The sequence below is a fragment of the Maylandia zebra genome, linkage group LG5 (genome assembly GCF_041146795.1).
Source record: "Maylandia zebra isolate NMK-2024a linkage group LG5, Mzebra_GT3a, whole genome shotgun sequence".
Lineage (NCBI taxonomy): Eukaryota > Metazoa > Chordata > Actinopteri > Cichliformes > Cichlidae > Maylandia > Maylandia zebra.
Genome location: NC_135171.1, coordinates 12,253,706 through 12,274,746, shown reverse-complemented (window position 1 = coordinate 12,274,746; position 21,041 = coordinate 12,253,706). Strand labels below are relative to the sequence as shown.

At 42.0% G+C, this 21,041-nt stretch overlaps 3 protein-coding genes and 1 long non-coding RNA gene across 6 annotated transcripts; 3 read left to right on the top strand and 1 right to left on the bottom strand.

Annotated features, from left to right (window-relative positions):
• The first annotated feature begins 59 nt into the window (after window positions 1-59).
• Window positions 60-2,677, top strand: LOC101485344 (bcl-2-like protein 1). Of its 2 annotated transcripts, none has more exons than XM_004571910.4 (3): window positions 60-191; window positions 740-1,314; window positions 1,419-2,677. In XM_004571910.4, exons 2-3 carry the CDS (start codon window positions 763-765, stop codon window positions 1,545-1,547), a joined length of 681 nt encoding a protein of 226 aa, XP_004571967.1. In that variant the 5' UTR covers window positions 60-191; window positions 740-762; the 3' UTR covers window positions 1,548-2,677. The 2 variants fall into 2 exon arrangements, with proteins under 2 accessions (XP_004571967.1, XP_004571966.1); XM_004571909.6 differs by having other exon boundaries at window positions 132-287.
• Window positions 2,678-6,424: 3,747 nt separating this feature from the next.
• Window positions 6,425-10,664, bottom strand: gata1a (GATA binding protein 1a). The gene is made up of 6 exons (XM_004571911.5): window positions 10,513-10,664; window positions 8,489-8,720; window positions 7,900-8,400; window positions 7,302-7,447; window positions 7,063-7,188; window positions 6,425-6,966 (listed from the first exon to the last, which is right to left on the bottom strand). The coding sequence occupies exons 2-6, from the start codon at window positions 8,700-8,702 to the stop codon at window positions 6,679-6,681; spliced, it is 1,275 nt and encodes a 424-aa protein (XP_004571968.3). The 5' UTR covers window positions 8,703-8,720; window positions 10,513-10,664; the 3' UTR covers window positions 6,425-6,678.
• LOC143418589 (uncharacterized) lies at window positions 10,605-15,157 on the top strand. Its single transcript, XR_013098596.1, has 3 exons — window positions 10,605-10,857; window positions 10,961-11,003; window positions 13,248-15,157. It is a non-coding gene; the product is annotated as an uncharacterized LOC143418589 (long non-coding RNA).
• Window positions 15,158-16,360: 1,203 nt separating this feature from the next.
• Window positions 16,361-20,946, top strand: si:dkey-13a21.4 (ras-related protein rab7). 2 transcript variants are annotated; one of them, XM_004571912.6, is made up of 6 exons: window positions 16,361-16,622; window positions 16,795-16,923; window positions 17,176-17,302; window positions 17,413-17,631; window positions 19,908-20,033; window positions 20,152-20,946. In XM_004571912.6, the coding sequence occupies exons 2-6, from the start codon at window positions 16,862-16,864 to the stop codon at window positions 20,236-20,238; spliced, it is 621 nt and encodes a 206-aa protein (XP_004571969.3). In that variant the 5' UTR covers window positions 16,361-16,622; window positions 16,795-16,861; the 3' UTR covers window positions 20,239-20,946. The 2 variants fall into 2 exon arrangements, with proteins under 2 accessions (XP_004571969.3, XP_076739883.1); XM_076883768.1 differs by having other exon boundaries at window positions 16,755-16,923.
• Window positions 20,947-21,041: the final 95 nt, after the last annotated feature.

Genomic DNA, 21,041 nt, shown 5'->3' with positions numbered 1-21,041 from the left:
TCAGTGTCACAACAGATGCAGCTGCATGTTTTTAAATGAAATTTCAGCGACTTCCTAATTTCCGGAATGTCTCCTTATTTGATTGGTCGCTTTGTATGAGTGGGTGGGACTCCTGGCTGCTGCTACCGTACAACTGTCCAACCGCCAGCGTGCATCGCTACCCAGGCCACAAAGTGTGACGCTTCAGAAAGGTGCGTTTATCTGGAGTATTCGCAGCAGTAGTTTTTAAAACTTCATAGCTGCTTTCTCAAACGGAGAACAAGGTTTTGGCAGCTCTAGGTATAATGGTGAGTGGAGGCGCCGCATGTTCACGGCTTAAATAGAATTTTTAGTTGTTTATTGATTTAGTTTTTTTCTAATTTTGCTGTGTTTCATGCGGAGTGTGTGGCAGCTGGTTAGCACGTGAAGCTAAAACTGGTAGAATCCAAGCGTGCGACTTCCTAGCTGGAGCTGTCAACGATGGTTAGCTGGCATTCAGAGGCTCTGGTATAGAAGTAATGCTGGTGAACAGTTCAGGGCTAAGCTTGAAAAACTACTAGTTAGCTGCGGTTAGCTCGCATAAAACGTTATTTTCCAAATTTCTGCCACAGTTGCAGTCCTCATACATAAGTTTACCTTTTTTACAATTGGTGAAGAGTAAAGACTATGATCAATAGAGATGGATGCTAAAACACAGTTGCACGAGTTGCTAAATTTTTAAAAGAATGAAGCTAACTGCAATATCCGTCTGTGCTTCCAGGTGACCACTCCAAGTGAAGCCTAATGTGCCAGATGATACACTGGTATGACTGGCAGGAGAGATCGTGGCATTTGATTAGCCTGGCCCTGCAGAGGAGGTCCAGAGTGGAGATGCAGTGCAGGAACCGAGAGCTGGTGGAGTTCTTTATAAGCTATAAACTGTCTCAGAAGAATCACCCAACTTCCCTTCTGAGGCCAACCAATGTGGGCCAAAGGACTGAGAGAGACCTGGCCAAATCCCTGCCTGCGTACGATGGCATAGAGGCTTTAAAATCAGCTCTTCTAGACTCAGGAGAGCAGTTTGGTTTTCTGTTCACACAGTCTTTTAGGGACGTTGCTTCGCACCTCAACATCACGCCAGACACAGCCCAGCAATGCTTCGAGAGTGTGATGGATGAGTTGTTCAGGGATGGAATCAATTGGGGGCGTATAATTGGTCTGTTTGTCTTTGGTTCTGCAATGTGTCTGGACTGTATTGACAGCAATATGGGTGAGCTGGTACCCGACATTGCAGACTGGATGACTGCGTATCTAGATGATCACATTAGTCTGTGGATCCAACGAAATGGAGGATGGGTAAGTCGGCAGGGGATGAAGTTGACATGAGGTGTGCAACTTTTGTGCTTTTAAAGGGAGGGAAAAAGTCATTTAAAACACTGTCTAATCTTTTTTTTTTCCAGGACCGCTTTACAGAGATATTTGGGAAAGGGATGTCTACTAGGAGCTCTGGGGAGTCTCTGAAGAGATGGCTGTTTGTTGGAGTGGCATTAGTAACAGGGCTGCTGGTTGGCATGCTCATGACAGATTAACAGTGAAGGTGCTACTTCTCTGCCGTCACTGAACACCCTGTGGAATGCTAAACCGAGGGAGGGAAGCGGTTAATGTTTACATGGAAGCCCAGTCCACATGTGCAGTGACCATAGTGGGTGGGCAAAGTCATTCTGTGAGAAGCTTCATAATGTGTAACTTGGTGAGCTGTTGCAGACCACCTGCTCGCCTTGCTTTGACCAATGTGTTTTTATTTTATTTTTAAACGCACAACAGTTTAGTAGCTGATTTGCCTGTTCAGAGGGCAAATGCTTTAAATGAACCTAATTAAAAAGGCAGTGAAAGTGATTCAGCTAGTCTAAGCTCTCTCTCTCTCTTTTTATCCTGTATTATTCAGGGAACAATGTGTATGACTGAGACTATGTTGTATTCCCCCCTTTAATGTGTAATTCTCAGTTTCTTTTGACTGTTCTTGAGTTTTTAAGTCTGTTTTGAAAGGTTTTGCTGCGTAAACTGTATGGAGTGCAGAGGCTATCCAAAAAAATCAAATCTATGCTCTAGCAGAGGCCTGTGAGTTCTCTTCCTCCAACAGTCCAGAGACATGCATGTGAAATTGACTTTTTCCATCTCTCACTAGTATCTAAAATTATCCATGTGCAACAGGCTACATATCCATGATTGTATTCAGTGTTTTTTTTTTTGTTTTTTTTTTTTTTTGTTTTTTTTTTTTGTTTTTTGGCTGTTCCTCTAAGGGATCAGATTGGATCATCTGCTGCCATTTTGCCCTACTCTTAGCACAGTCTTGTCACATCAACCCCATGCAAGCCCCCTTCACTACATCTGTGGTCTGCCTCTTTTCCTCTGCTTGGCAGCTCCATATTAACCATACTTTGTTCACCAAGTCCACTAACTGAGCTGTCACTGTGACATTAACTTCTCCAGCTCTGCCACTTTCACCTTGTTCTTGTTCTCGTGTCAGTGCCACCGTCTATAAACCATACATCGTAGCAGTGCTCGCTACTGTCTTGTAAACCTCCCCTTTCACTTGTGCTGCTATTGTTCTGCCACAAATCAAATGAAGTGACTCCATATGAAGTATCTTAAAAGCTGGAATTAAATGAGATGTATTCTTTTACACAATGTGCATTAAAATCTTCTTGAAAATATAAAATCCACATGTCTTTGTCACCATATCAACATGTACACAAAGATATATACCAAGGTCTGATATACATGCAAGGAAGATATTCTGCTAATGCTTCTGGGCAGTTATTGAGTCAGTGGGTGCTCCACACCAACTGTGCATGGAATAAAAATAGGGCAACAAGAATAAATAACAGACAAGAGGAGTTTAAACAAAACAGGAGGAAGGCACACATTAAAAAGACACATTAGAGGACGGGTTGCAAAGTGCTTGGAAGTAGTGCAATGGACTATGTCTGAGTATAGAAACCATGTGTGAGTGGCCTGAGTGATGAGGGTTATTCAGTGGCGTGGGTGGGGTGTTGGGTGGAATTGCTTTACAGTCCAAATGGCCCAGGGGAAGGAGGTCTTTGTGTCCTAGTTTGAAGTGTAAAGATGTGTACAGTTTTACATCCTGCACAGCCTCGCTTAACAGCAGTGTTGCACTTTCTCCACATGGGGGTGCTAATGTACCACATATTCCAAAAGGAGCAAGCTGTGCTACTCTGCTTTCAGTTACAAGTAATTTCAGACATGACAGCTGTAGTGTTTGCAAGCTCTTCCATCACAGTTTTTTCCTTTTGTATTTTTCCCACAAGAAAGTCAAATAAGACACAGAGAACGTGAATTCTCCCAGTAATGGGTTTAATCTGTCTGATCACACACCACAACAAGTAGTTAAATCACCCACTTTCCACGCTAGAACAGCTTTTCACAAGATTATTCTGCGAGCTCTGGATGATATAATGATAGTACGAATGGGAAAGGAGACAAGCAGTGAGGCAGCGGGAGAGAGAAGGCTCTAACGGATGGCCTTGTGAGTGAACTGGAGAAGGCCTGTGGTTGCTAATCTATCCCCGTCATTTGTTGCCATTTCCCCAGAGCAGAGCTGACAGCTGCAGCAGATAAACAGCAGATACAGACAGTTGAGGAAAAGAGTATAAATTATGGATGTGCTTGCCAAATCATCTTATTCCTTTAAAAAGAAAAAGATCATGTCTCCCCCTCCCCCCCCCCGCACTTGTCTCGTGTTTGTTTTGCTCACGATAACTCCTGCAGAGGTGAGCACTGCGGATTGGTCCACTTTAGTGTGGTTTAGAGTCAACTTTGAGTAGATGCTGTAAACGGATTCAAATAGAAACCCACCCTCATCTCGCTCCGTAATTTCACAGGGCACTATCACAAATTATTCCCATAATCAAGGTCTTTGGGGAATCAGTTGGGTTATGTAATGTAACGGTTGGCTGCTAATGAATGAAGCTGCACTAGGAGGAAACATTTTTCATATTATTTTTTCTACTGTGGATTTGTTAAGCGAGTTGAACAAAAAACAAGCAAAAAACGCTTCTATTGATAAATTCTGTCAAAGACTTGGTTTATCACCAATACACCCAGTGGTGCGTGTCATGCAGCGTTATGAGTAGGTGACTTGCCCAGATGTTCACAGGGCCGTACTCGCCGAGATGAAACCAAATGCATAAAAGAAAATCTTATTTCTCCTCGAGGTCTGCAGTGAAGCGTGCACGAATCAGTGGGCGACGTGGGTGATAATTTATAGATTTGTCTCGAGGGAAGCATTCTGTGAGCGTACTCGCAGATTATGAAACATGACAGGATTCACTTGGCCCAAACATGACACACTGGTTTTGTAACCAAACTGTTCTTCTATACCCCAGCGCCTATTCACATACAGCACCCAGTTACCGGTCCTTCAGATGATTCCAGTGATATGTGTGTTTGTCTTTGACACCTAAAGAGACACTGTGGCCCTCAATGACTAACTGACAGGGAGTGTTAGAGTGGCGGTGCCAGCAGCAGGTGGATGGTTTGGGGTCTGTGGCCTCAGTGATAACTTATCAGCCACCCCCCAGTACTGAGCGAGCAACCCCAGCCCTGCTGCTCAGCATAAAAAGTACACAGACATGTATACACTAGTATTAGGCGTTTCTTACATAAATGGTAAATGGCCTGTATTTGTATAGTGCTTTTCTAGTCCCTAAGGACTCCAAAGCACTTTACACAACCAGTCATCCACCCATTCACACACTGGTGATGGCAAGCTACATTGTAGCCACAGCCACCCTGGGGCGCACTGACAGAGGCTGCCGGACACTGGCGCCACCGGGCTCTCTGACCACCACCAGTAGGCAACGGGTGAAGTGTCTTGCCCAAGGACACAACAACCGAGACTGTCCAAGCTGGGGCTCGAACCGGCGAACTCCCAACTCTTGAGCCACGATCGCCACGATAACCTGTTAAGGCAAGAGTCTGTTAAGACCCTGAATTCAAGGTGTTTCTTTGCACAGAACAATATGCATCTTGCGTTTTGTCATAAAATTGTGCCAGAGAGCTTTGCCTGTGTGTACTAATTTAACCCTAATAGGGCAATGCTGCTGGGCAATGTGTCCATTATCAAACAGCCTGCCCTGTTTGTTTTTTAAAGCCATATTCCTCTAGAAAAACAATCAAATCAGCTCCAAGTGTCTGAATATTAAAATATTAATATTATATCAACTTAAAAAAATCATTCTTTAAGTCTGTTTTAAGTAAATGCATGTACCCTTGTACTTATAAATAATTTTAGGCATTTAAATTTTAGTTTATCTGGATTTCTTTTTTTTATTTCCTGCTTCTCCACTTGCTGTAGCACAAAGGTCAGAAACTACAGAGAGGTAAGCCAAAAACGAGGCTGAGGAGTCAGTGCACCTAGATTGTTAAGTGCTTTGTGTTTGTTCAGATGACAATGCATTCAGCTGGTTAACACAATCACAGACGTTCTTACACAGCACGTCTTTGAATGCTGTCCCTCTAGGGTTTTTCAAAATAAAACATAATGGCACCTTAATATGTCACGCACTGTTAGAGCTTAAAGTGAAAAAGTAAAAGTCAAACTAGCCCTTGTTTATTAAATGTTCACAAGTCCCTCTTAATTCCTTTGTAATATATTTTTACAATTTTGTCAATCTAGCCGTGATCTCGTCTTTACTTTGTTAAAGTAAATTTGACTGGTCCATTTACTGAAGTAAGAGTTTCAATGTTGGTGAGGAAAATGTGCATGTGTGCATTTTTTTCTTCTACTTCACTAAAGGCAGAATTCACCTCACAATCTACATGTGCTCGGCTTTCTTTGGCCTACATGGGCAAAAATAAAACACGCAAAGGGCAGCGACGTCATGAAACGTATTGTTGTCTTCTGATTTCTAAACACGTTCTCTGTTGTTTGAGACCTTTGACATGAAAGTGGAAAACTGTAAAATTGAAACAAAAATCCCCTTCTGCACATTCAAACAGAGATGAGTAATGAAAAGTACAAACGTGACCTCGTGTGTCCAGTTGTGCTGTAGCTCGTCTAAATATAAAAGCAGCCATAAGTGGTGCACTTTAGTTGAATGTTTGTCACTTATGCGGAAAAGACGATTTGCATACCCGCTATGTACTATTACACTGTCAAAGTGGAGAACTGCCAGCACAAAGACACCATTATACCAGGGCAGGGGAGTACAATAACCTCCCACAGCAGGCCTTGCTGTGGTTAGCTCAGAGAGCTGAGGATTCAAATGACTTAAAACAAAAGCCTTCATAAGTCAAACAGAATAAGTCACGCATTTTTTTCTTTAGAGTTTTAATATGGTAATAAGAATTATGCAAATACAAAACAGACCCCTGAAGCACAAAACTAAGGTATAGCTTTACTTTAAGAATAATAAAAGAAGAATTGTCACACAGATACCGTAAATCAGATTTGTGTTTGTATTTACAGCTGGGAGAATTCCCTTATTAGGGTGTTTACATATGCCAAAACCTGAGTGATTTTATCGGACTTCACACAAGTGCCCAGTCAGCACAGTAACACAACATGTGGATGAAACGCAGGTAAAATACACAGGAAACTCCATTCGCATGACAGCCAACAACACATATGTACAAATAACTGGCAATACAAGGAAGCGGGCTCGTGTCTGAGTATTCACAGGTGCCCGTCCTGTTATGTCACACTAGTGTGGGCACCATGCCAGAGTTGAGGTGGTGCGTGTAGGGTAAGCTGGCAGAGGGATGGATCGGGGACGGTGTAGGCATGAGGTGAGGCGAGTGACTGTAGGTGAGGAGAGTCCCGGGGCCGAGGGAGAAGGGCCCACCGTTGTCGTCCAGGGAGGGCGGCTGAGTCACCTCCATGTACGGCTCCAACAAGGCGGCCTTCTTGCTCTTCTTGTTCTTGCTGGAGACTTTTCTGTTACGTGTTTGAATTCCATCCTTCTTCATGGTGAGAGGCCGGTTAACCTGTAGTGAGGAATGAAGGAGAATTTTTTTTAATTAATTAATTTTTTTTTAATATTTACCAGGTGTTTGTGGATTCATCTGAAATGACTGACTCACGTTATGCAGTTTAAAGTAGAGTCCGCAGGCATTACACACAGGTTCCCCGTTGGCGTTGCGTCTCCACAGCGTTGTTGTGCTTGTGTGACAGTTGGCACAGAGGGTACCTGCGCGCTTGCTGACAATCTGAGACACAGAAAAGGATATAGTCGAGCTTTTCAAACTACCCTGGTAACGACGGATTATTTGTTCGATGGTTTACAAAGGAGGCAAACGAGGCCCGTATCAGCCTGTCATACCAGTCTCTTCTTGGGTCGGATTAGAGGTCTATTTTGGCCGTTCATCTTGTGGTACAGTCCACAGGCATTGCACAGGTAGTGGCCTGTACCATCCCGGCGCCACAGAGGGGTAGCTGTGGCTCCACAGTTGACACACTCTCTGGCCTCTGTTCAGAGAAATAATGACAGTTTACAGAGTGTAACATATGATGGATGAATGTTTCTTAATATATTATTTCATGTGCAAAGATCTCAGTGACACATTATATAATGGGCAGACTGTTATACTCAACATAGAACAAAATGTTTTAGTTTCACAACTCTCTCTCTCTCTCTCTTGTTTTTGGAACTTGCAGATGCTCAGTTGTTGTTGAAGTACAGATGTTCGAATTTCTATTTTGGGAGAGCTACAAGGGTTGAAAGTTTATTCAAATTTCTTGTAAATGTAACCATCTACAGTTCCATGAAATCTGCATCTGCTGAGAAAAATCTGATAATTTCCAAAACAGCCACCAACCGTCAAGGCTGAACTTTCAGAGCATTTTCATTTTATAGAATATTGTGCCAAAATGGTCCACCCAGGGAAAAGAAAAAGAGGCACCTGTCAATATATCCTCACCTGGAGTGGATATCCTCATCTTGTTACGGAGTTTAGGGGAGTACGAGGGGTTGATCCAGGCTCCGGGGCTGGAGTAGAGGGCAGCGGAGCTGTAGTCCTGTGGGCCACTCATGTATGAGCTGTAGGGGCTTAGCATGTGTGGGTGGGATGATGGAGTGTACACGCTGCCAGCTGCAGGAGTCAGGTTGAGAAAGCTGCTGCTGGCCCCAGACCCCCCAAGTGGGCTCAGGCGCTCTGCCTTGAGGGCCTCCTGAAAATGGGGACTCTCCCTGCCCTCTCTGCCCGGAGACGAATATCCATCTCTGGAAGTGGTGAAAGAGGAGGTCACTCCAGGGGTGTAGAGGGAGGTCGGGGTGTGCGAATGCAATGGCGTCTTAGTGAGAGGGCTGCTGCTCCAGGTGGAGACTGGGGGGTTGTAGGGCGAGCTCAGAGAGTGGCTGGGCAGCCCATCCAGCAGCTGAAGGTTGCTGAGCAGGCTCGGTGAGTTGAACATTGGTCGAACTGTGGAAAGAAGAAATAAGAGTCAAATCACAATTTAGAAGGCGAACTAGAGGATGGATTTGTTGGGTGACGGCTTGGAAGCACTGACCAGAGCCGTGTCGGTAAGGAGCTGGCGCTCGACTGAGGCTTGGGGTGGAGAAGAAAGAGGGCAGGCTGGTGTAGTCAGTGTCCTGGCCGGTGAAGAACGTCTCACCCTCTTCTCCCGGAGGCAACAGGCCAGAATCAGAGGAGAAAGCGGCCAGGGGGTCTGAGCTGAGCAGGGATGGAGACACCCAGTGGGACTGCTCTGATGAATCTTCCATGTTGGCAGGTAAAACAGCCTGTGGCGAGTATAGTGAGAAATCTAAATTGTTTTTGCTGTCAAATGCACCAACCCAGGATGAAAAGATCTAAGCTGTGCACAAGCCTCATTTTATACGAGTCATTTATTATTCATTCATGTACTCTTTGCACTCTACACCCTTACACTAATGCATTTGTCTTTACAGTTAGCACAGTTTAAAATGAATATAAGGACACGAGCATCGATTGACTTTGTTTTTAGGTGTGTGGCTCTCAGTCCTTATGGAGACATGTTGTCAAAAGGTCTTGACAGAGACACCACCAAACTCCTCGAACACTGGAGGTTTGCGACTCTCTTAATTCAGATGAGAACGAGAGAGGCCGTGACTTTGATTGAAGTCGATGCATTATCACCGAGCTTCTCTCTTCACAACAACCAGTGCAACTTGAAGTTATCAGGGACAAGATCTCTCGACAGCATGCTTTTTCAAACTTCCTTTTCTAGGATCCTCATTTGACTGCGGCTGAAAGTAAAAACTAAAAATAAACGAGTCTATAAATGTAGCGACACAGCCAGTGACCAAACGGTTACCAAGTGGCCCCACTACAATAGGTGTGCCAGTTAGAGGAATGCAAAAGATGTGCCCATAGGGATGACTGGCCGTGTGGACAAACAACACAGCAGCGCACACAAAGTGTAATGGTGTTTGCTGGCAGATTTTTTTTCTTTTCAAGTCAGAGTGTTAACAGCAGTCTCTGTCACACTCTCACTTATTTGTGTGATTAATAACCCTTTCTGTTTTTGTTTTTTTGGGGGCGATTCAATTTTTATCAAAGAAAAACGCAAATTTCGAGCAGATTTTTAGAGCTTGAGATGAAGGCCCCTTTCTGAAAACTGCTTTAAAAGTCGAATCAAAAACAAATTCTGCTCCAAAATACCAGCAACGACGTCCCACAGCATCATAATGTGCATTATAAGAACAGCGGACGAGGCCTCTCCCCGCGCCGTATCTTTAGAGGGAAGAGAAGAGGAAAGAGAAGAGACTGATACTGGCTGATAAACTCTGAGAAAATCTGATAGACAGCATTATTATAATGCTAAATATATCCAGCCCCACTGATACTACATGAAACTAATCTCATCTGATTAATAGAAATCTGTTTGATGAGAAACGCAACAAGCGCAGTGACACAGCGGGGTGAGGCGGCACGTTGTGGAGGACTGATCAAAAGAGACAAAACTAAAAAAGAAACAACCCCAGAGGGATAGATGAAATAATTTGAAACTCACACCCAGCTGCTCATATCACAACACAATTAATTACTTTGAGTGTTATGCCCCTAAACTCCAATGTTAATAGATTGACATTATGCTACTTGCATTAAAACACACTGAACATATATCTACCGTGTAAAGCAGTCGACTTGTTTTTGATATGGATGTAAGCAACTTCAAGCTGAACTCGTGCAGTGGGCGAATTAAATTAATATTATAATTCATCTCTACCGTTACATATACTTGTGGTAATTATTGAAAATTCAATTGAAAATAATGAACGGAAAACAAAAAGTGTCACTTTCACAGAGAAGGAAACAGATTCTCTGTTGCCCTCATGCAAAGTTCTCGCCTCTCGTATCTCCACAATTCACAGTCTGCCAAGCAATAAATTGCCTCAGATGATCGTAATTCTCACCAGTGAAAGTTTCACATGCACAATTATTCTTAACCAACAAAACTAGCCAGCTGTATTTAACGAATCAAGCTGGTTACACCAGGTGTTTGGGGTGGAAATATGAGAACAGAAGGCAAAGTCCCGACTGGTCACCTACCTGAGTGGACGCCACCGACGACTGATGGGTGCAGTGAGCTTTTAGAGCCGAAAAATATATGCAGCCAGGTGGGAGGTGGTGCACAGCTGGACCTCACTGTAGGCTGATGGCTACAACTAAAAAACTTCTCTAACTACCAGCAAAGTTTAGGGCTACGAGACAGTCCGTGGGAGGGGTTGGGGACAAACATTTTTTTAAAAGACACACCTCTTTGGTCCAGAGAGAACGAGCTTGTGTGGGGCTTAGATGTTACATATGTACAGGCATGAGTTTAAAATCACATTTAAGCGTGTCATCTACAGATATAAATAATGTAATAAATATTTGTGGCATCTGGAGCGAAAGGTGAAGGTGCTTTAAATCTTAGTTCCTCTGCTCTTCCTTTATGGCTGTGTGTGCTGCTTGTGTAGTATTGATAACGTGTTTGTATCTCTGATGATTTCCACAGAGGAAGCACCGTATATAAAAAGCATATCAGGACCAAAACCAAGGCCAGTATGAAACAACTACACGTAGTCGATAGGAATCATCAGATCCATTGCACATCATATTTTGTGTGTTATATTGTCTTTTTCCAGATCTTAAAAGAAATGCATATACTAATGCAATATAAAATAAACTCCGCTTCCTGCGGTGTGCATGCAGGATGGACACTTTTTTTGTCTGTTGATGAAATGTGCATACAGCCCCTGATAAGACCAAGCCCACATGGAAAAGAGTTTGACAGACATTTGAACAAAGCAAATATAAAATGCAAAGACACAATTTCTTTGTGGTCCAGCAAAGCTTAGAATGGAACACAGTAATGCAAATCGGCGAAGACGCTGCAATCATAGGGAGAGATATGGTCTGAGCACGGCCTGGCTGCGCACAAACCCGACACTGTCGAAGTCATTTGATAGTCAAAGCAGCTCCCCAACTTTCCTCTCTCTTTGTTCATTTACAGTTTTCAGGGAAATCAGGGGAGAAAAACAGTTGGGAAGAATTGATGCCTTTCTTTTTTTTCCTTTTTGAAAAACAAAAACAAAAAACCACACTGGGTTTTTTTTAGGAATGAGGCAGATAAGTTGAAATGCGTCCGACAAGGCAGCGATGGCTAATAAGTGGTATCAGTTAGGCCAGATGCAAATCAATATATAGGTCATGGCAACTGTTACACAAAAATTCTAACTAAGCCTTTCATTTCCCTAAACGTTCCACACACAGTATCACCGGTTGCTGTGAAATTAGTATCCTGGAACAACAGAAATAAACTGTTAAAGTAGTAAAAGTCAGTGAAGTCAATGTCCCGGGGACCCATAAACAGTTGGATATCAGGAAAAAGCAGAGCTGTAATAAAATGTCCTCCTCATCACCTCCGTATAACTTCTGATGACACCTGTGTCATGTTTTCTTTGTTGTCACGTAGATAAGTGAAGAAGAAACCTGCTCTGTTCGCACCTGTCAGTGTTTTTTTTTGTTTTTTTTGTTTTTATGAGATTTGTCAAAAGGCTGCTGTTGGTTCAATAATAAGACTAAGAGCAAGTGATTATACTAAATAAATAACCAAGCAATACACACACACAAGCGGTGAATACTGTCTGAGTTATTATCTGCTCTTCATCTACCGTATAAGACCAATTCAGATTCTTCCAGGAACATTTACACTAAGGCTGTTGGTAATACTATTTGCAAATACTACTTATTGTTCTGCAATGCAATAGAGTACCAGGTAAAACTTTAAAATTCGATTCAGGATTCTGTTATACAAAGCTTAAAGTTTGTCTGACATCATCGTGTAATCAAGGTATGATAATTTGTGCAGTGTAAGCCCACTTCAGGCAAAGCTGGATAGGCTCCAGCTTGTGCTATCAATTTATTGTGTTGACAACTTAGGTTTGTCCCCTCTAGGTTTTCCTTTTTAATGGCAGTTATGGCACAGTTAAATGTGAATGTGCTGGATGTGAAACACTGTAGCCTGGGTGAATGAGAGCAGTAGTACCAGAGTGAGATGAGGTCTCTGTGGCAGCGTGGACAGCCGGGCAGGGATGTGGCTGCCGCCACAGTGCGAGTGTGCTGCTCTGCTCTGATAAGAGGTTATCAAGATGAAAGGAGGAGGCCAGGAATTACAGGCCCGCCGCTTACTGTCATAAAGCGGTACAGGCATACTGTCAGGGTTACAAGGCCCTACAGCGTGTAAGTGGCTGTACTACATAAATCACGCAAGGCAAACACACACACACGGACACAGTTTTCTTCTTCTGTTGACAGTATCTCGACAGAGACAGTTTGAACTAACGCTGGAGTGTCTTGTCGGACAGTTAGGAGGTTGCTCAGGGCCTTCGTAGCTGGATGACAGATGACATTGTGTGTCAACAGTGGAGTATGAGGACAACTTTCAAATTCCCAAGAAACAGGCTTCTGTGAAGGCGGTGGTCTTATCTCTGCAATGCAGGGCTGCAGCACCACTGCTATACCCAGGAGGATAGCGCTCTCTCTTTCTCCCCCCCCCCTCTCTCTCTCACACACACACACACACACACACACACACACACACACACACACACACACACACACACACACACACACAAATGTTCATACAGTCTGTTTCTGAGGACATTTATTGACATGATGGTTTCTCTAGGTCCTCAATACAGACTTAACTAAGTGAATAGCCTAAAGCTGTTTCTGACCAACACCCATAAAACTGAATCTTGACACTCACACACCTTCTGTTTCTTTCTTCTTTCTAAAAGGTGTGAAAGAAAGGAGGAGCAGACCGGGGTCACATCCAGAAGGTCCTCACTTTTTCAAAAAGTCTTCACTCCATGGTTGTACACATCTCCATTACTTTCACTGTGATTGAAATAAATGTTTAGGCGCTTTCTTGGCACCCAAACAAGCGTGGACTTTGTGCAGCAGCACAGCGTTATGAGTGTGTCTCCATCCATTGTCTAATAAAGTTAGGCGGGCACTCACGAGTGCCACTCACAGAGATACGCTAGTTTTTCTGTTGCTGTTTTTTTGCAATCTCAGTGTTCTGCTGCACCTCTGACAGTCACTACAGGACATAGATATGAAGGAATCTCAGCATTGTGTCAAGTAGTTGAGTTTTTCTTTTCTTATAGGTTTTATATTCTGTTTTTAACTGACGATTGCACAATTTTTTTTTTACCCCTCTTATGATCACAAATATAAATTCTGCATTGTTTATATTTTCTGTGTCCGTGTGTTTCAGTAGTAAGTACTACTTCCTACTTATTATTGTTTATATTTTATATATGCTTTTATGGTAACCTCTTGATAACCAGCTTCCAATTTAGCTCATACATTAGGATAAATAAGTAACTTTGATACTAGACAAAGAAAAATTGAACTCTACCTCATCTGTCATTAATCTAGAATCTCATTTCTAAAGGCAGGCATCAAGTAAAAAAAAGTGTGATAGTATTGGTTTGAAAACACAACATGTTAGATGTTGAAAGTGATCAATTGTATTGAGTTCTAAAAATGACTGGGAAGATTGGGATTAGAAATTAGTACATCAGGACGGCTCAGCTAGAGATAGAGTTCAAAGGAAAGCTCAAAATGGTCTGGGCATGTGGAAAGTATGTAGCAGATCAAGCCGACAGGCAGGTTGCTGGGGATAGGGTGAGGTGGAAGCAGATGATCTGCTATGGTGACCCCTAAAGGCAGCAGGTGGAAGAGCTGAGGAGACAAGTGACATAAAGCAAATGTTGCTCATTCGTGCCTGATAAAGGATTTCGAGGGTTTCAGCTGCTTGACTCCTTCTGTCATATTTTTGCTTCATAGTGCACCAGATGTTTTCAATGGGTAGATGAGGGATTGTGACTGATTGCATGGCCTCACTGAAAACAATCAAGGCCTTCACAGAGGCAGTTTATACATCCAGTGTGCGCTGATGTGCCCCATACTATCACGGGTACTGCCTTTAACCGTGCTCTGATAACAAGCCAAATGATTCCTCTACTCTCCAACAGCAAGGACACAAAGTCCATGATTTTCAAACACAATATCAGCAAAGAGAGACCAAAGAGTTTACACTTTGCCTCAGTCCATCTTATATGAGGTCAGTCCAGAGGAGAGCTCAGAGTTTCTGGATCATGTTCATGTATGCCTCTATGTCTCTGTATGGTGGAATTTCACCTCACATTTGTGGATGCAGCAAAAAAAGTTTACTGACTGTGACTTTCTGAATAATACTAAGATGGGATTTCCACTTCAGCATCATGTTTAAGATCAGCATTGTTTTTTGTTCTTCTTTACGCAGAGATTTACTGAATCGTTTAATGATGCTGTTTAGATGACGAAATTCCCACATTCTTGGCCATTTTATTTCAAGAACCATTATTTTTAAAGTTGTTATTTTTCATTCTGTAAGACCCAACAATGACACTAACTGTATACTGAGTTATGGTAATTATTTCACCTCATTAACCTCATGAATCATGAGATTTTCCGTTGGCTTTTGGCAGTGAATTCAACATATTCTTATGATGATTGTATGATTGATGTATATATAGATAGATATAGATAGAACCTGTCCTCTGGTTACTGTAAGGTTTTTTTCTTGCACTAACCTGAACACTCAAAAGTGAAACGTAATAAAAGATGGCAGAATTTGATTACTCCAATAAAAGGAAACTCTGAAACATCAAAGTACAAAGTGTGAGTAAATGTCAGCATTTTAGCCTTTCTGATATGTCTCCTTCTTCTTTTAGCCTTTTTTTTTTTACATTTAATTAAAATATTGATGATATTTTAACTTTCATTAATAACTTTAACCTCACAATTAGTTAAAAACACTAAACTGGTCATTTAATGATTATTCAAAGCAACCCTACCTCATGGCTCTAAGCATATCTGTCCGAGAAGAAAAATAAACCACCTGAGGTCTATACTGCCCTCTAATGGGGAATAAAGGAAGGGTTGGTTTTTTTTGGGCTTTTTTTTTACAGTTTTGAGCATTTCATTTTTATTTTTATGTATTTTAATTTGTTTAGTGAACATTTGATGTACTGATGGGCTGTAACAATCCCATTTTTGAGATTTATAGAAAAATAAATCTTTACTGTTCACCAGTGTAATCATTATAGTTTGATCTAAAAATAAATAAATAAATAAAAATATTTAATGTAAAGTAGAATGTAAAGTTTTATTAGTAAAGCCGAACAGTGATCAAAAACACTGATCCATTACAGAGCCTATAGGCTACCTTAGGGCTGATCCAGTTTGGAGTCACTGATAGAGTCACTCAGGTGATCTTCAGTGGAAAATATTTTGAGGTTCAGTTGCTTTAAATTGTTTCAGATTATTCAGTGACTGAATCTGTGAACAATCTGTGAAGATTAGTCTCACCTTCACTCAAATATTCCCATCATATCCAAGATCGAGCTGTGACAGACATTTTTCCATCACCATCAGTATGTGGTGCGTCTAAAGTTTTACACAGACGAGTTTGACTGAAACAGTCATTGCTACAGTAAATGTTTCAGAAGAGCTGACTGACAGTCTGACAGCTACTCTCCACAGAGCCACAGAGATGGAGACTGTGGATCTTATACTGGGTTGATTAGAAATATGCAACGTCATGGCTGTATATACCTGTATATCGAGGAGTAAATGCCTGTTTGATGTTAAGTACAAAAATAGAACAAATTAGCGTCTAACTGGGATTTCAGTGCTTGTAAAAACGTCAACTTCTGCAGATTAGTTCACTCCCCTACACAATGACTGCGATTTTATAAATGAGGAAATGATTCGAGGTGTCAGCCAGGTGATTCAGGTGCAGCAAGAGGGGAGGAGTCAGAGAGAAACTCAGTTCGCTAATTAAAACCTGCCAGCGAGCAGGTTATCTGACCCCAGTTACTGACTCAGAGTTGAAGTTGACTGTTTTTCTGGAACAAGAAGATCCGGAGTTTCCTCAGCTCAGGGTTAACAAACTCAGAGTTGTTCCTGGAGTAGAGCCCTGTTGCTGAGTCTGTGGACCTTTCATACAGGAATGAGGAGAACGCGGCTGTGTGCCAATCACCTGTCATGATGCGGTGCCTTCAAAGCACAGCCACTTAATTGGAATTTTGGACATTTAGTTGCAACTTGCCAGCAGTGTGGTAAGAACAAAAGAAAAGAAAAAAAGAAAGAATATATTTAACACACGGAGGAAATCACTTGAAAACTTTAAAACAATAATAATAATATTAGTATTTTAGTTATTTTATTTTAATTTCTAAATCTGGCTATAGGCGTGTGACACGTCCAGTCATTGAAGGCGCATATTTCTAGGGACCCGTGAAGGCATCGGCAGCGTGAGCTCTCGTGGGTTCATACCGGCTGGGCCAAACAATCAGACATGGATATGAGTGACAAAAAGGGTCCTATTACACTGAAAATAATCCTCATAGGAAACTCTGGGTGAGTTAAAGGGGCATTTAAAGGTTCTTATTAATTCCGCAGTTCCACCGATACTTGTTTCACTTTCATTTACTCCGGCTCTCTTTCTGTTCATAGTTTAAGACATAATTCCAAATTCTCAAAAGTGTGAAAGTGTGGGCTTGTATTTAACGGCGCAGTGCGATGCAAGAAGAATAATGCGCCTGTCTCCGGTAAAAGAGCGAGAGGTCTTCATTTTGTCGATTTCCACTAAACATGTGAGTGTTTACTTAGGGTGGGAAAATCCTCCGTCATGAACAGATACGTGAATCACCGCTTCACCAACATGTACCGGGCCACTGTGGGGACCGACTTCCTCTCTAAAACAATCAGCATAAATGGGGACACAGTCACGCTGCAGGTAATTCACCTGTGCATTTGGCAGTGAAACAAGCCCCCACGCACCCAGGAACAAGACACTCATGTCATATAGGATGGTTAATCCCATGTTTCCCACTGTGTGTATGTCAGATCTGGGACACAGCAGGCACAGAGAGGTTCCAGTCTCTGGGTACACCTCTGTACAGGGGAGCTCACTGCTGCATGCTGGTGTTTGATGTCACATCCAAGGCCAGCTTCTCTGCTCTGGATGGGTGGAGGAAGGAGTTTTTGATCCAAGGGGAACCCAAGGATCCTTCTGATTTCCCTTTTATTGTACTGGGCAACAAAACGGATCTGAGCGACCGAGAGGTTAGTCAAAGTCCTCTTCTTTCAGTCGGTCTCAGTGAGGCATCTCCAGGTTTACCACACACGTGGCTCAGTACAGTTTTATTAAATGCAGATTTGTTGGAACCACGACTGAACTATAACATCATTTTTGTCTTACCTGCTTTCCGGCCTGGTGCTGTAGTGGGAACCTACTAAACCTAAGTGTGATCACTTAGGTTTAGGACCTTTAGTCTATATTGAGCTACCTTGTTATCGGGTTTGTTATCAAATTGCTTCAATTTTGCCATTCTGTGTGTATGCAGTCACTGGGCACTTTTAAATGTACACCTTAGCTTAGTTTTGCCTTTAGAACTGCCTTAATTCTTCATGGTGTAGACTCCCCAGGTGGTGGGAAAAGATTCCTCTGAGATTTTGATCCACAGCCTCACACAGCTTCTCCAGATCCATGATGTGAATCTCCCGTTTGACCACATCCCCGAGGTGCTCTGTAGGATTCCAGTCTGGTGACTGTGGAGACCACTTGAGTAAAGCAAACTCATTGTTAAGCTCAAGAAGCCACTTTGATATTTTTGAGCTCTGTGGCATTATCCTGCTGGAAGCAGCCATCTGAAGACGGTCATTAAGGTATAGACGTGGTCAGCAACAGTTCTCGGGTAGGCTGCGGTATTTAAACCATTCTCAGTTGGTACTAAGATGCCCAGTGTGCCAAGAAAATGTGCCCTCTCACCATTACACCACCAACACCACGACCATCAGCCTGAACTGTTGGTAGAATGGAGCCATGCTTTCATGTTGTTTACACCAAGAGATTTCTCTTTTCTTTCTGAAATACACTTGTAAATTACACTCTTGCAAAGGAAATGCAAGTCACAGTGAGTGTTAGATCAAAAGTGAAGTCTCTATTAACATTTTGTATTCTTCTGTTCTATTTTTGGTGTGAGCACACAGTAAAGTAAGCTGCGTCCAGGGTAACCAGGTGTCCTACTTTATGTGGAGGCTGCACAGCATTTTTTTTTTTTTATCTCTTGTCCCTCAGTCTCACATTTTGATTGGTTCTGGTATTCAAAAGTCAACACTGCAGGAAAGATACGTGAAGAAAGCATGGGTCAAGTGCAGGTTAACCTCACTGTTCTACTGCCTACCCAAGGAGGAAAACTGTAAATCACAATCAGTGCAGATTTTACTGGAATTGGATGGAAACTACCACAAAGAGAAAATGCAATGAATCTACAAGAAAGCCTGAAAACTACTTGAAGTCGGTGGAAGAAAATTGTCAGTTGATATTATTTTGATTATTATTCAGTTTTGCAGAATGAAGAAAGCTGATGCAAAGTGACACACTGCATGTGACTCTCACAAGGAAGTGGCAGCTCAAAATCAGATGTGACTATCTATAGCCACATCCCGACTCGGACCTAAAAATGATTGACGAAGAAGCCAGCAGCTGAAATAACAGTGTACCCATTTAAGTGTTATTGGGATAGAAAGAGAAACTGTCTAAACGATATTTAGCTTTCCTTTGTGCTTATTTTATTTGGTTAGGCAGAGTTGGGACATTTGAATTAAAATAAAATACAAAAACACAAGCTGAAGTCTGACAGAATAACAGTTAACAGTGACTACTACATTACGTATAGTAGTCACTGCACACTTTGTAGAGATGCGAATGGAAATCCCTTTGCAAAAATATTTTATGCCTGTCAAAGTGTTGTCTTTGGGATTTTTAGTAGATTCTAGTCAAGAAATGTGAACAAATGTTTTTAATGACAGGCTGCTAGTAACGGAGCACCTAACAATATCATTTGAAATGGGTTTGCTATGTTTTCGGTTATGTGAAGACTTCATGCGTTGAGTTAGGTGGATTTATTTAATGCTTGAATGATTTGTAGATTAGTGTCTATGACTGGATTGAACAGAGGGAAATGCAGTCAGTGTAGAAAGAAAAACTTTGAAAGACCTTCAGAAAGCCTGAAGAACTATTGGTCAAGATCACTGGCTCACTAGGAGCAAATATAAAGAAATCAGGGCTGTGTTTGTCCTTTATATTCTTAATGCTAAGCCTTTAATCTGTATAATCCATGTTTATTAACTCTTACAAATCAGATGCCATCTCAGGATGGCTCTCAGCATGACAAAAGTGACCATTGTTTAGTTTGACGTGTTCTGGTCACCACAGGCTTTCCAAGCCCGCTGCTCGTGAAACTCAGTTTGCCAAGAGGCCCATCCTTTAGATTTGTGTGTTTTATTCCACACATTACTCTGATCCATCATGTGAGTAACATTTTGTTTCCTCTCAGGTGTCTGGCAAGCTGTCCCGGCAGTGGTGCGAGGAAATTAGAGCTGAATACTTTGAAGGAAGTGCCAAAGAAGATCTGGATGTAGAGAAGCCGTTTTTGAGAGCGGCTCAGCGTGGCTTACAGCAGGTGACTCAACTTGTCTTGTGTTTACTTTTAATAAACACACACGCACAAAAGCCTATTTTTTTTTTTTATGTTTAACATGTTTATTTTTTGATGATAAAAGATACATTACTCCCTACAGTACAAAAAACACACATTGGAAAATACAGGACATTTCCAGATAACCTGCAAACAGCCGAGAGAAACTCGCAACACCTGTGAGTGCTGAGAGGCACACTCGTCTCAGTGTGGAAGGGGAAAGTTCAGAGACCTCGGCACTGCTGATGAGGACCTATCTAACGAGGGTGCAAAAATAGTGACCCAGCAAAGGTACTGTGGAAGGAAAGGACACAATTGTATACCACATGGAGAGAGGAACAAACTCATTAAATGTTTTTTCTTCTTTTTTTCTTTTTTTTCTGAGAACCTTCAGCTTATGGTCTAACTTAAGGCATCACTACTAAAATACACTGCTTTTTTGCATGCATGTCTAGTTTTGTTCAACAGACACACCGACACGCACAAAATTATGAATGCATATGAAGAGAAAGTTTTCATTTCTAGAAAGTAATCGGGAGAAATCACAAACAGAACCCGAGGCACGGGCCAGAGAAAAAGCGGCAAACCCGGGCTCTCATCTTCGTGGCCGTCGTTACCATCACAACTGAATCCACTCTTACAAAGTAGATATACACTCATGTCCAGTCAGAAACCTCCTCCCTGTACAAGTTTTGTATTGTAACGAACCTAGCAGTGATTCGGACTCCTACAGTGAATCAGCTTGACAGAAGCAAATTAGGGAGACTATATATATTTATATATATATATATATATACGTTTCTTTTATAAGCAAAGACACAAAAGGCAATCAAGAGATGACCAACATGTAAAAACAGTTTGTTACAGGTAATTATATAAAAGGCCAAGATGTTTCCTTTTTTTGTTTTGTCTGTTTTTTTTTGTTTTTTTTTTTTCATTCTTGCTCTATGAATGAACTAATTTACAAGTGAGTACACTCCAGCTATGTAAGCT